The sequence below is a fragment of the Macrobrachium rosenbergii genome, chromosome 21 (genome assembly GCF_040412425.1).
Source record: "Macrobrachium rosenbergii isolate ZJJX-2024 chromosome 21, ASM4041242v1, whole genome shotgun sequence".
NCBI classification, from domain to species: domain Eukaryota; kingdom Metazoa; phylum Arthropoda; class Malacostraca; order Decapoda; family Palaemonidae; genus Macrobrachium; species Macrobrachium rosenbergii.
The window spans coordinates 49,025,359-49,041,115 of NC_089761.1; the positions used below are offsets into that span (position 1 = coordinate 49,025,359).

General features: G+C 37.0%; 1 protein-coding gene across 5 annotated transcripts in view; it reads right to left on the reverse strand.

The window, feature by feature from the left end:
• Positions 1-15,757, reverse strand: part of Nup358 (Nucleoporin 358kD) — a 138,835-nt gene that overhangs the window by 45,017 nt on the left and 78,061 nt on the right. For all 5 annotated transcript variants that reach the window (XM_067123801.1, XM_067123798.1, XM_067123799.1 and 2 more), the window contains 7 exons: positions 10,833-10,960; positions 7,457-7,639; positions 6,281-7,228; positions 5,854-6,006; positions 4,828-5,049; positions 4,078-4,306; positions 217-408 (listed from right to left, as the gene is read on the reverse strand). In XM_067123801.1, coding sequence (XP_066979902.1) covers positions 217-408; positions 4,078-4,306; positions 4,828-5,049; positions 5,854-6,006; positions 6,281-7,228; positions 7,457-7,639; positions 10,833-10,960 — 2,055 coding nt within the window. The remainder of the gene's footprint in view (positions 1-216; positions 409-4,077; positions 4,307-4,827; positions 5,050-5,853; positions 6,007-6,280; positions 7,229-7,456; positions 7,640-10,832; positions 10,961-15,757) is intronic.

Consider the following 15,757-nt stretch of genomic DNA (forward strand, 5'->3'; position numbering starts at 1 on the left):
ATGCCTTAGGTTGAAATGACTCAGCTGGAGGCATTACTTTATAGGATTATATGATTAATGACAATGTGACATACTCCTCAGAAAGAATGTGTAAGCCAAATAAACAGGGTATCCTATAAAAATGCAGCTTCTCAAACCTTACTCCTGGAAATATTTTGTAGCAAGCAATACTTTAAATGAAAAAACAAAGTTAGATTTAAAAGGAAATTAACTTACTTGAGCCTTTCCCAAAGACTTGAGTGCCACCAGCAAAGTAGGGAGTGCTTGTGGGCGGAGATTTCAAGGAAAAGCTACTCGAAACATTCACAGTGAAGTTTGGTTCATTAGGCTTAGCAGCAGCAGCAGCAGATAATCCTTCACTGAATGACTGACCACTTGAGGGGCTTCCAAACAAGGAACCAGATGTACCTGATAAAAAAAATTATAATTTCATATAAGATTAATTATCTGGATACTTACCAACTGTTAAAGTTAGCGTACATCATTGCAACAGTAGGAGTGATGGCATTTGAAATAAAAAAACACTTAGCTGTCTATACTCACTTTTTCCTACAGACAAGTTAGCTGACTCCCACACTGAATGAGGATGGTGAGTTAGTGCAGCCAGAGAAACATCTGCTCAGCCAAGAGAACTAAAAAAAAACTTTTAAAAAATGAAAATGCCTCTAACATTCTCTGCCAATTGTGTGATCTTTTGTGATCCTTCCTGGTAAGTACTGCTGCCAGACAGAGGATCTGCAGCAGGGTATAAGGCCCTCATAATAAGGCTTGTCAGAGGATCCTTGCAGGGGATAAAGGACTAGTCTTGTTGAGTACAGTACTAGTGACTCCTGTGCCAAAGTAAAAAGCCCACAACAGACAGTTCAAAACGAAAAGAGAACAAATACCTTCTGGTATGAAGGCAAGCTTCTTTACACCATGTACCTTCTAGCTCCCCAAACCTCAACATCTAGATTTCATGATAGGATAAAAGAAGATTACTCTTTATTTGGCTCAGGAGAAAATTGTTGGGTGTGACAATAGGACTAAGAGCTTTGCAATTATCACACAAAACTTCAATGTCTCTCAAAAATGCAAGGCAAAAACTGAGTTCCACCTTCACTGCATTGCGTTGACAACCTTCACTAGTGAAAGTTTCTAAGCATTTAAAGACATGCTCACATCACAAGCATCGAGAGGCTTTACCTTCAAACCTGGTAAAAGATCAGGATTTAATATGCAATGTAGAAAAAGACAAGCATTTATGGATATGGAAGTGTTTGGCCTTCTAACACCACAAGTTGTCTCAGCAAATTCTCGGAGCTCTATCTGGACATAGTGTCACAATCCAAGAATCGTTCTGGGTTCTTTCAAACTCTAAACAATTTTTCAGCAACAAATGAAATATGGGAAATGAATATAAAAAGAAACCCACATAATGCTACAACACATTTATTCAAAACCTTAATTACAAAGAAAACGAAATGTTGTTTCCCCTTTGCTCTCATTCAACATAACACAAAACAAAAATCTAAGCAGTTATAGATAGGGGGAACAGGTTGCAAGGTAGAGCAATCTTAATACTTAAATGGTGAGTTGGTCAGTTATCCTTCGTGGCTGGGGTTTCAGCTGAAGAGATGATGCTGGCACCATGACCTAAGGTTTGAAGACGTCCCAAAAGGGCAGCTGGGAACTCAGCGGAGATGCTGCTGGTGTGATGACCATGGGCTCGTAAACATCACAAAACCTATGTCTTGCAGGATGAGGCAGCAAAAGCTGTTTCTTCAAGAATCTGGAGATTGTGCAAATGGAGGGCAGGAAGGACTGACTACTTCACCTTGTCACAGGCAGGAAGGGCTTAGCGACTTCTCCTCCACACAAGAAGGAAGGGCTGACTACTTTTCTTCGTCACTGGTATGTAAGGCTTGCTGCTTCACCTCGTCTCGAACATGGAGGGCTTAGGGACTTCTCATCACAAGCAGGAAGGGCTAGATGCTTCTCTTCATTTCAGGCAGAACAAGATTTTATGAAGATTAAAAGTCATCTGAAGGGGATACTCCAGTCGGAACCTTGCTTTGTCCGACCTCTGATTACCCTCTCTGTCTCTGTCCGTCTATGTCTCTGTCTTGGGAAGTCTCTTCTGGAAGCTTATATACCACTGTATGGGCAGAGCTAATGACAACAGACAATCGTCATTCCCATATAAGGAGTTTTTTTATTTTCTGCATAACGATTGGTTCCTTAATAACTGCCCCTTTCCAGTCACACCATAGAAGCTTCCAGAACAAATTTTCTGATGCAATATGGATTGAATATTGCACCATGTTACAAAGGCATGGCATGAGATACCATGTGGTGTTATTTCCACAAGAAAGCGTTTTCATTGAATCGCTAATTGTCCACAAGGCATTGACAACAGTAAATGGCTGGTGATGACATCTTCAAGCAAACACAGGAAGCAGTAATGTCTTGGAAAAGAGATTATTTATTTTTCAATATATTTCATCATTGCATCTACCCATGACACATTACTGAATCCTTTCAAGGAATCAAGGTTCTTTTCAGCAGAAGCAGCCTCAATTCTTTTCGGCAGAAGCAGCCTCCTTAACTACCTTAAAAAGAGACAGAAAAAGTAGGCAATCAGTCAAAACTCAAGGATTCCCCCAGAATCTGAGCTCAAGACAGCAATTGTGCTAAGCAAAATCTTAGCAAACAAACTTCAATCATGTAGAAAATATGACTTGGACAAAATCCTAAGCCTCAGCATTAAACTAAAGAACCTTGACGGTATCAACAGTTCATGTCCTCATTGGGTCTAAGAAGGAAAAACAAAATACCTGCATCTGGAGCAGAGGACTGTTCAAGCACTGGCAAGGCACCAGTACCTTACGATGAGGTCCTTCGTGGCCGCACTTATGAAGGAGGACAAGTGTTGGCATTCTTGAACAATGCCTTATGCACCAGAATGCAAGAAAACTCCTCAGTTCATGCATTAACCAAATGGCATAATGTTAACTCACAAACTTAGTGGGTGCAAACGTACTTGAGGATATGAGAGCTAGTCACTACTGAATCTACCTCAGAACCAAATGAAGATAAAGGAAAGCAAAACAACCAATGTACCACCTAAACATAAAGACAACTCCTCTATATTGAATTCCTTGACTGCCAGGGCAGAGGAAAGAGCCCAGGTGGCAGAGCTCAATCCTTACACAAAACCCCAGATGAAAGGGAAAGGTGTTATGTCTTGTGGCGCTACACTTGAAATGCAGCAAGACAGCCAACAATGATGAAACAACTCCACTAAGGGAATGAAGTGCAATCTCTTGATACAACTTACCTGATGTGCCAACAGACAGACACCTGAGAAAATGATAATACAACTACACAAACACAGCAGGTGCAACAACTTTAAGCACGTCTGAAATAGATAGGCTTTTTTTTTTTTCTTCCAGCATTGACTAACTGCCTAGAAAGTATATCAGCCTCTCACTTCTGTTACTGAACAAAAATGTTCATTTTCTCATCAGAGCATGCCTGGCTTCCCTCACAATGTGAAAAAGAACAAAACTATTAATTTTCTTATCAGAACACTGCTTGCCTTCCTCACAAAGCACAGAAAAACCACAATTTCCTGTGCATGCAACGCATACCACATAAATATCATGTTCAACCAAATACATCCAGTTTACACAAAACTTGTTCCCACAGAACTTAACACTCCTGCTCCTGATTTCTGTAGATAACAATGAACAAAAACAGAAAAAACAATACTGTATAGGAGAAAACTGACAAAATATTATGGTCCCCCCCACAATGCCAAAGACATTGTAACCAACATGTCAGCAAGAAGAATTCTGACAAGAATGTGGTGGGCCAACAGGTGGTTTTAGACAGTCCATCCTGGTCAGCTAAGCATTCTAATTCTTTGATTTTGAATGCCAATCACACCTACATGTGCAAAGATGTAAGCTAACTTCAAAAGTGGGTAAGATTTATCCAGATGAATTCCATCAATAAAATGTCAGTCAATATTATTGTAAGAAAACTATTACAAGTGCCAGTTAAACTACGTAAGTGTTTAAAACTGCTAATTACCTAAAGAACTGCCAAACAAGGATTTTCCTGTTATTCCTCCAAAAAGTGAGCCTTTAGGGGTACCACCAATGGCACCAGAGCTAGGTGTTGTGGAGTCAGCTGTGGCAAAGGTTGTCTTGGATGCTGACAATGCACCACCTTGGTTAGTTTTTTCAGAATCTGTTTCCTCACTCTTTGGAGTTGATTTCAACACTATGGGCACTTCTGTTGGCTTACCACCAAGTTTGACCTTAAAAAGAAAATCAATAGGGTATATGAAATGGCAAAACCTTAAATTATTCTACACTTCATGAAAGTTTTCCACACACAGAGATGATTACACAAACAAAAGGGAAACATTGAGAAAACTGTATTGGAAAAAAAAAACACCAGCTATGGAATTATAAAATCTCTCACACTAACGACTTCACACAAGGAAAAAAAAAAAAAAAAGCTCAAGTGTTGGTCAGAAAAGCAGCATATATGAAGGCAACAGGATGAAGACCTGTATTAAGAGAGAGAGAAAAAGAGAGAGATTTCACATCTAAAACCTGAGAGAAGATCTATATCTGAAAACAGAAAATCTTTTCTTTCAAGCAATTACTTGTCAACTGGAGGTATATTGTTCTATCATTGCTACTTCCCTTTATTTCTTTAGATGATATTAAAAGTCCATCACTGGCCTTAAAGCACCCTGCCCTAATAGTTCTTCCTATTTTCTAAATCAACATACTGTACTTAACTCACTAAACACTTAAATTACCACCATACCTTTGCATTATCAACTGCTTTGTAGAACTCAACTGCAATCTCAGGAGTTTTGAAACGAATTGCAAAAGTTTCACTTTTGGGTGTGTTCTCTGCATAGTCAACAGTAGCCCAGAAGAAAGTCTTATCGTCCTTCTTACGAAACTCCATTCCCTTCTCTACATTGTGATTCAGACAGATTTTGTGAACTTGTTCTCTCCTCATCAACAAACGGATCTTGCCAGTCTGTGGCAAACAATTTAGAAGGATTTAACATTTGATAAAAAAAAATTTTTTCAATAAGCACCAGTACCAAAATAGTCAAAGATGAAACCACCTCTATGCATCACCAGATTAGCTATTTTGAGGCTCAAACATATTTCATTATATTTACCGTTTAAAACCATAAGTACAGGCAGTCCCCAGTTATCGGCAGGGGTTCTGTTCCGGCGATGTGACAATAAGCGAAAATCGCCTATAACTGAAAACTGGCGATTTTCAGCCCCGACGCCGCACCTGTTAGGTATGTATCAGCACCAATAAGTGGAAATCAGCGCCGAAAATCACCAATTCTCATCACTAGACAAGCACCGTAAAACCAGATAACCAATAACCAGGGACTGCCTGTACTCTCACTTGGCAAAAATTACATAAATATCTGCCATTTATGAATACCACATTAAACAGAACATGAACTCAATTCATTTAACATAAGATCATGCACCAGACAGCAAGTTCAAGTCTTCTATAAAATTTTGTAGTGAACCACCAAAGTATGATTTTGTACATATTTCATATGACCGTAATTTCACATATGTACTACTGAACTTATCTGCCTTATCAAAAATCAACTCTTTTATTACATAAATATAGAAAAAATTGCCTTCTTATATTCTAAAACTTTAAATTTTGTAGTGAACCACCAGTATGATTTTGTGCATATTTAATGCAACCATAATTCCATATATGTACTACTGAACTTATCTGCCTTATCACAACTGCACGTCACCCTCATCAACTCTTTTATTACATAAATGTAGAAAAACTTGCCTTCTTATGCTCTAAAACTTTAATATCACCTAGACCTCTCTCCTTCCATTCTCCAGCAACAAGTCGATGCAATTTGGCTCGATTACAGTACAGTACGATTTCATCTTCCTCTCCAGTTACCACCTCCACTTTTTCTGGCAGAGGGATCACAGGCTGAAATACAAAAATTTAAAGAAAAAAGTTAGTAAATGCAAATTTTTAATTACAACACGAAAGAAAAGTCATAGTACATGAACTTTCTCTTTTATTTCACGAATACACAAGTGAGAAAAGTCTGGATATTCAAGAGCACTCAATAAATTTTAAGAATCTATCAACAATCAGGTGGTCAGAGATCCTTCAAATATACACAATGTAATCAATACCCTCTATTAAAAATCTGTAATTGTTCACTATAAAAATGACAACCACTATAGAAAAAACTTACTTCAAAGTAAAGGTGGTCCCCATCATCTTCTTCAACCACTCCATCTTCTGATTCACAGACACTTATGTCACGAGAGCGTGGGGACTTTGCTTTGACCCCACTAAAGGTAAAATCATACTTGCCAGGACTACCAAAGACAAAACTGGACTTTGCATCTTTAGCAGTTGTTGAACTGGCAGCCGTAGTTGATGTAGTCGTCGTAGAAACGGTTGATGCAGCTGGAGTAGTAACAACAGAAAAGGTGAAAGGCTGACTAGACTGAGTTTGCTGAGTACCAAAGGAAAATGTTGATTTGCCACTTGTTGTGGTACTGTCACTCTTAGTTTGTTGAGACGGCACACCAAACGAGAATGATGGCTGAGTTGCTGCAGTTGTTACTGTACTTGAAATACCAAAGGAGAATGCTGGTTTCTTCTCTGTATCACTGAATGAAAATCCTCCACTAGATATTTGAGTATTTGAACCAGCTGTTGAAGTATCTTTAATGCCAAACTTGAAAGCTGGTTTAGATTCACTAGATGATGGAACAGTTGTACCAGATCCACCTGAACCACAGGCAGCACAAACAGTATCTTCAGCTTTATTACGAACCAAACAAGAGGTGCATTCCCATGAGCCAGGAGGTGGCTTGAAAAGTGAGGCCAAAGTAGCTGTTTTAGGGTCAACAGGCTTATCCTGGGGAACAGCTTCTGGAGCATCCTTTAAACCTTCACTTCCTGGTTTTTTTGTAGAGCAAGCAATACATACAATAGCACCTGAATCATTCCGTACTAGACAAGATTCACATTCCCAAGACCCAGCCTTTGGCTTGAACATTTCTGCTAAAGGAGCTTTTTGTTTTTCAGAGTCATCTGCTACAGAAGATGAAATAACTCCTACAGTACTACTCTGTGGTGCATCATCCAGTGACTTCTGGGCACTTTCAAAAGCTGTTTTGAAGCCTAATGCCTGAAAATATGTTAATACAATTAATCTTAGAAGTTTGTCACAGCAAAGTCACTTTCAGATCAAAAACCTAAAATAAAACTAACTATTAATTGAGCCTTACCCTATGGAATTTACCATAAGCAACACTGTTCAGAATCTAAAATAATAACTGACTTGCCAATTTCTAAGTCTTAACATATAAGGTTTACCATGACTGAACTACAAAGAAAATATATTTAATAAACTTACTAATTCCTGAGTTTTAAATCGTGCAGCAAACTTTTCATATTTCATTTCCTCATCAGCAAAATCATTTGCAGCCCAAATCCATGCTTTGTCTGAAGCTGCCATCTGAGTTAATTTAATGTCAGCAGTAATAAAATGATTGGCACATATTTTATGAACTTGGTCCCGACGCATCAAAATACGCACCTGAAAATTAATAAAATAAAAAATTAGTTTAGTACTGTACACTAATGCTGCATATACACAAACCTTTCCTTTCTTTTTTAAATACGCTTTGGCTCAAGATGATAAGTCTCAAACCCCAGTTTTACTTTAGACATTGAGAATCTCAATAACCAGTTTTGCTTTAGATATTGAGAAACTCATCACCTTGTCCAGGGAGTACTCCTATATCAAGGCATTCCTCATTTCTCTTCATTAAGTTTGAAGCATCAGTTTAAAATTAGTGCAACTTTACCCAACAACATGAGCAGGAAAATCACAACATAGGACAATGGTTTGTATTTATGAAACAATTGTTTTAAAAAATGTTCACCAACTACGTCCAAGTCTTACTAGATTAAACTTAACTACTGAAGTAAACAAAAAGAAGAATCTCTAAACAAGGCAAGACCATTAGTTAAAAAAAGCAAGAGCATTGTACATGAGTCAGGCAGATAATAAGATTTCTTGAGAAAGTAAGATTGGTTAGAATTAGGGGCAATTTAGACTCCACCAGCTACTGGATTAGTCAAAGATACCTACTCGAAAATGTCATACCAAATAGCCTGCAAAGGCTAACCAGTGTGGTCATGCACATAATGGGGATAAATGTCAGGGGATAAGGGCTGGACTTAAAATTTTAACAGCAGAAATTTATCTTCATCACAACTGTTACTATACAATAGAAGGTACCTAAATGAAATGGGGAGATATTGCAACTAGCTTCTGATAAGAGGCAAGTAAGAAGGCACTACATACATCACAATGTGAGGAAGATGGATACATGTGAAGAGCTAACAACAAGTATGTGGGAGTAAGAGTAAGGAGACAAGAATATAATACACACACACACACACAAAATCTTAAGAAATTTAATAAAATTAATAATAATAATAATAATAATAATAATAATAATAATAATAATAATAATAATAATAATTTGAAGGGAATAGACCCTCTTTCAAACAGGTCTTATTAAAAAGGATGGCTGTATTATGCAAATTTATCTTATACAGTATCTTTTCTCTTTCCCTTATGATTCCAGGAACTAGTAATTGGCACTTTAGGACTGTAAACATTTTCCAGAAATAGCCTAATAAGTTTATGGACCAAACTGGTTAGGAATCCATTATTGTGAAAATTTTACTAAGAATTCCTTCTCTTCATGAAGCAGAGTGAAATTGGAAATAAATTATATAGATTAAAGTATTTATTGCATTTAATTTGAAAATGTTTGGACAATGAATGAAAAAAAACTCTAGTAATTATTATTATTATTATTAAAAAGGATGGCTGTATTATGCAAATTTATCTTATACAGTACCTTTTCTATTTTCCTTAAGATTTGCTTTTCGGGCTCAGCTATGTTGGTCAGCAACTGGCCGATATTCATATTGGAAAAAGGATAGTGTGTGGAATGCAGGAAGTCTGTTATTGAAATATCCTATCAGAAATAATTCGTCGTCTGGATTCAGGTTCTACTTCAGGTACCGTCGACATGTTTCGACCAGCTTGTTGGTCATCCTCTGGATGTGGTTGAAAAAGACCTGGAGAAATATTGACCAACGAGCTGGTCGAAACATGTCGACAGTACCTGAAGTAGAACCTGAATCCAGACGAAGGATTTCTGATTGGATATTTCAATAAAAGACTTACTGCATTCCACACACTATCCTTTTTCCAATATGAATACCGGCCAGTTGCTGACCAACATAGCTGAGCCTGAAAAGCAAATCATAAGGAAAATAGAAAAGATACTGTATAGGATAAATTTGCATAATACAGCCATCCTTATTATTATTAATAATGTACTGAAAGAGAAAAAACTTTTGTATGGGTATCCACTGCTCATATGAGCCTGAAGAATGTTTGAAAATTAAATGGTAAAATTATTTTGAGATTGCTGGATGATGAGGATGATGTAGATGCATAATAACAATATTAACAGTTTTCTCTCCTTTGAAGAGGCTCAAGAGCAGCTGATAGAATGCACTGGGCCTTCAGTACTTGTTGAAGGCAATGAGGCATTATAAGATTCTTCAGGAACTCGGAAAATTTAGACTAGAGAGTTAGTTTCTTCTTTTCAAAATGAATAATAGCAGGCAAGACCATCTTGAATCTGCCCGTCAACTTTTGTGAACTGGCAATTGCTGCTTCACTGCTGACCTTTACATTATGGAAATTATGACACCTTCTGAAATGCTGAAATCATCCATGACTTTGTGTAAATTGCTGTATATACATAAGATCATCAGTGTACTCTTAAGATTTCAAGCCTGGATGTCAGTAAGTCAGGCAACACACTTTTCTGTATCTGGTCTCCATCCACAAAACAAATAACTTCTCCTCTCCATCCACAAAACAAATAATTTCTCTATCCATCCACAAAACAAATCATATCTCCCCCCTCATCAATTAGCCAAGTTCTTTTCTTCATGATTATAGTAGACTTTACTGATGGAAAAGAACTAACAGTGTCACTAATTAACTTCTTATTCTTTATAATGGTCGACAGTGCAAAGTAGAAGTTCCAGAGTGATTGGCCTCCTTCATGCTCGCAAATAATTCAAGTTTCTCCTCAAAAGTAACTGCCTTCCTACTCTGTAGCAGGAGACACATATGGCAGTTTTGTACACAAGATAGATGCTTAAAACTTAAATGTATAACAGGAGAGTATAACAAAAAAGTACCAAGACAGAACATGATGCAGTACTGATTGTAAACATGAATGACTGCATGGCAGAGTGAAAAATTAGCACCACTTATGCCAGATAGTCCAGCATGCACAACAGTACTGTACTATGTATCACTTGCCAAGGAAAAAATTTAATTTAAATTTCAGGATAATGTTTTTGATGAATGTGCATTATGCTATCACTTTTGCCTTCGTAAAGTCAGTATCATATAAAGGCCCACCATAAGCTCAGGAGCACCTGTATTAAAATGAGTAACATATTTCAATGTTCTCCAGGGGGATTTTTGTAGCAATTGTTGAAGACTTAAGATACAAGGGTTTACTGGCACCAGGTTCCAAAAAATAAACCTTCACATAAAAAAAGGCTCAAAAGCTATACAAGAATACATGTAAAATTAAAGCGTAGAAAGCTACCTCAAAAGACCAAAGATGGAAAATTTTGTCCTGCACTTTCTTTAATAAGAGATAAGCATAACTAATTACCTTCCCAGAGGTGTTATTCTTCAAAATCTTCAGCGATCCAACACCACGTTCCTTCCATTCTTTGTTTGAAGTATCGTATCGGAACAATTTACATCGTTCACAGAAGAGAGCTACTTCCTCCTCTTCACCTGTGAATTAAAAATATCAAATATTTTAACATCATAACAATTCATGAGTTTGATATAGCAACCCTTCTGCTCAACAAACCTTATTCATTTGTCAGCTTCATCATTATGATTTAAGTTAAGCTACCTTCTAGACAATGCATTTTACTCAATCTCTTGTACTGAATGAATGCAAAATGCACTTTAGTTAGGCTAAACTTTATATAAAATTACTACTGTTGGCTGTAGGACATCTTTAATGTTCAGATGGAAGAAATACTATTAGGTATTTGTTATCTCAAGGCTCGGCAACACTAAGTATCCAAACAGAGATAACTACTGTTTTGAACATCACTAATCCGGCAATCATTAATCCGGATCCACCACTAATCTGGCACTAATTTTGGCAGGTGCAAATTCAAATTTCCTGAGTCACAGCACCAACCTGCTACTATTGTTTGTTGGCACTACATGTGTGAGTATGTACATGCCCTTCACACACAACTGCATTATCTTTTGGGCAACCAAAAAAATTAGAGAAAATGCAGTAAAAATAAGTCAGAATAGCATAAAATATAAATAAGAAAATCATAAAGCATAACTCCAATTTGTAAATCAGTATAAGGTACTTAAGGTAAAAACATTAAATGAAAAACACGCTGTGGGAAGTTCTCCAGCCATCAGCGAATGAATTTGTGCTTTTTTACTTAACCTATGCACACGATTGTGTTTATCTTTTGGGTTGTAAAAATAGAAAAGGAGAAAATACAGTAAAAATATAAATGATAAGAGCATAAAATATTGATGAAAAAATAATAAACGTAACAACAACACATGCTGTAGCAAGTTCTCTGATGCCAGCGAATGAGATAGTGCGTTTGTACGGATCTTACGCATACGATTGCTTACATCTGGGTTGTACAAATAAAATAAGAAAATGTGGTAAAAACATAAATGTGAATAGTGTAAAATATAAATAAAAAACAGAAGGTTAACAACAAGAAACAACCTATAGGAAATTCTCCGGCACCTGCAAATGAGTTTGTGTATTCGTATGTACCCTACGCACACGATTGCATCATCTTTTAAGTTGTAAAAATAAATCAAATTGAAAATAAAGATGAGAATAGCATAAAATATAAATTAAAAAATCAAACATGATAACATGAACCAAAACAAGCTGTAGCAAGTTCTCCAATGCTAGCGAATGAGTTTGTGCATTCGTACGTACCCTACAACACAACTGAGTATCTTTTGGGTGTAAAAATTGAAAATAAGAAAATAAAAGTAAAAATATAAATGAGAATAGCATACAGTATAACGGAAAAAACTTCAAGGTGAAGATGGGAATCCTGACAGTCTTTCACCTCAAAACATGTAAATGCACTTAGTTGAAAATTTCAGCTCTTCACTTTGGAAATTGATTTTCATTTAATGTTTCTTTTTTCCTTATTAACCACCTTATACTGATTTCCAAATTATTGTAAAGGTGAATGAGGTTGTTAACTGTTGGGTAAGTGTATTCTAACCTTACAACTATGTAATCTGGCAAAATCACCAATCCGGAAACCGACAGGTCCCAATTATGCTAGATTAATGATGGTCGACCTGTACTAGCCTACGAAAACGTTGACCTCTGGATATAACTGACAAGGATTCACCTAAATCAGTAGATTTATATAACAAAAATCTTTAATTCCCCCAATCCCTGTCACTCTTCCATTACATCCAAGATACAAAGGTCCCCGTTGCACAACCTACAGAGATGAATCCAAATCTTCCTCTGGTGTAGGATTGGATGCAATATCCTCTAATGAAACAAGATTTCTCTGTCCAATAATGCATATGTTTTTACTGCACAATTACCAGCAATATGGTGAACAGTTACATGATGTAAAACATGCCAACACACCAGAGAATTCTGAAGTTTTCTGTGACTAGAATTAGAAGCCCCCTTCAAAATTATCCTAAAAACCCTTGTTTAAGAAATTAAGTTTTAATTCAACAAATTATATGAAGCCAAAATAAATGCTGATACAGTTTACACTGGGTTCCTATCATGTAGGAATTGAAGGAAATGAGGATGCTGAAAAAGCATCCAAAGCTACATATGTAATGGAATTTGACAATAAATGGCCTGTTGTTCATTCCAAAAATAACACAACCCCATCCTCAATCTGCCACAATTATGTGACACAAGGTATTTGATGTCATGAATGGCCCCCAATCCAATCCTTAACTGTAGAGAATGCAGAACACCACTTACAATCAAAATATATCTTTAGTGAATACCTAACTTTCAACTAACAGTACACTTCAAACAATAAAAACAAACCTTTGAGATTTTGTCATCTGCAACTTTTAATGTAATTATCAAATTTTACAGGAGTTATATTTCATTATGCTTTATACAGATCATCTAAAACCCTTATGGCCAGCCCTAAGACAATTAGGAATATGAACCCAATGGCTTGGTTAAAATAATTATTAATAATTACTTTCTACCCTAAAGTGGGTCACTAGTATTTCTAAGTATTAAGGTTTTTCAACTTCCATCTTCGAAGAACTTTTATTGCAAATGCTTTTTCTTTACGGGGGATGATGTTCAATACATTTTCCCTTATCTCTGCTCTTTCTAGCTAAACCCCCATTAGGTCTAAGTCTTCACTTATCCTTTTATCCCAAGATTTCCTGGCCCTTCCTATAGGTCTTCATTCTGCCATTTCTCACCTCTTCTTATAACCAATTGTTCCATATCCCTTCTTATCAAATGTTTAAATCATCTAAACATGTAAGATCTAGTTTATATTCCAGCCTCTGGACACATTTCCCTGCCTCCTCCTCAAATGTAATGAACAATCTTTCCAACATACTCTAGCCACAAAACCTAACTTTCTATATTCAGAGCTTCTCAATTTTCCTTGTCAGTGCCCATGTTTCTTCTGCATCAAGTATTACAGACCTCATGTACCAATGTAAGAATTTGCTCTACTACATCGACACTTTTTTGCCAGTCTACCAGTATTCTCATTTTCATTCACGCTGCAACTTTCTTACTGGCCTCTCAACTCATGGTTTCCAGTCCATTTATGCCCTAGGGCAACTGAAAAGCTTTACTTTCACACTTTCACTAAGACCTGTTAATCTGCTACAAACATGGTTCTCCACTTCCCTCTATTCCCCTTGATCTTGACAACAACGACCAAAATCACAATGCAATGTTGCTATAATTGGCATTTTTTACATATAAACACACTTATCATATATTTACGTGTACTCATGTTCCCAGATGTTTGTAAGTTCACTAGTCTTGTTTGCCAGACTGAGAAGGTTGCTTCTTGTATGCATCATCAGGATCCATAACTGGGTCACATCCAATAACTCCATTTTTTGTGAAAAAGTTTCATGAAGCAACCCACTATAGAAGACTGGGAGATCACTAATTTTACTAACAGGTTTGTAAGACAAAACATTTTACTCTAAAACATGATTAAATCCATCAAACCCCATTAATCATATATATGACTATCACCTCTCAAGTGGAAGGCTGAGATGCTGAATTAAACAGGCATTACAAAGGCAGTGGGCATCACAAACTCATTAAGCTGATGTTACTCTATAATAGCACTAATGCTAGTGATGACAGTGGTGGGTGTGCCAGAATGATTTAAAGTACATGTTGGTGTCCTACAACACCTACTACAAAATCAACTGCGCCCTGAATAGAAGTAGTTGCTAATTCAACCCAAGCAAGATACTGTCATCCAGGTTACGCTGGATAACTTCAAGGTATAAAGAAGTGTAGAAGATGTGAAAATGTGGTTGTTTGCGGGGCTTCTTCAAAGTTGAGAGGCTCATGGGTTTACCATCATGGAAATCAGAGACAAAGTCTAGCTCACCTAAGGTGTCCAATGACACCTTGCAACTACAGATTGTTATAGAGGTCTATAGGCAAGGTTCCCCTCAATCATCACAGAGCTTTCAAACTTATCAGTTCAGTAACCAATCTGATGGAAACTTATTTCCCCTGCAGAGAGCAGCTGGCTATCATGTGCCTTCCTAGGGTAAAACTTTGTACAAATTCCAAGATTCTAAGAATTTGACTGCCACCAAATTAAAAGGTTGGTCAAGTGCCATCCTGATTCTCAGAGCATGCAACCATTGCCTAGTTGTCAGTCATCACAACTACTGTTCATTCTACTGGATATTAAATTAATTCTTGGAGGTCTTAAGAAAGCCTTGAACTCAAAGTTGATGTGCTGGCCCCTATCCTGCACTGGCCAACATGTTGCTTGGTGATCCATTGGGTGTGAGTTCTAACTCCGATGTGTCCATACTGATCAATACCTAGTAGTCATCCAGTAGGGTCACTGCGAGGAACAAGTTTCTCCAGCCACAGAATTTGCCCAATCAGGGATAGCCACAACTTGGCCAAAGAACTCAGCCTTAAGGGGATCGGCCGCCTAAAAAAACCCAATAATCTTTAAAAAATTCGATTTGCTGAAAAAAATTCTATGGCTTCGTATAGGGTTCAAGAATGTGTCCACGAAATATTATGCTAAAATTTGCCGTATTTCTCTAGTTATGGCCTAAAATGTAACAATAACTATATACCCATAAAACACCAGTAGCGCAAATGATTTAGTCTGGTATAGTTTTTGCGATATATATTACGAAAACTTCCTTTGAAATGAAATGTATAATGTCAATAATATCCTACTCGCACCTTTTTAGTTATTCCTAGCCATGACAACGCACACGTCATACCATGACGCCGACTGTGGCCGAGAGTTGCCTTTAAACTTCCAAGCTAGAAGGACA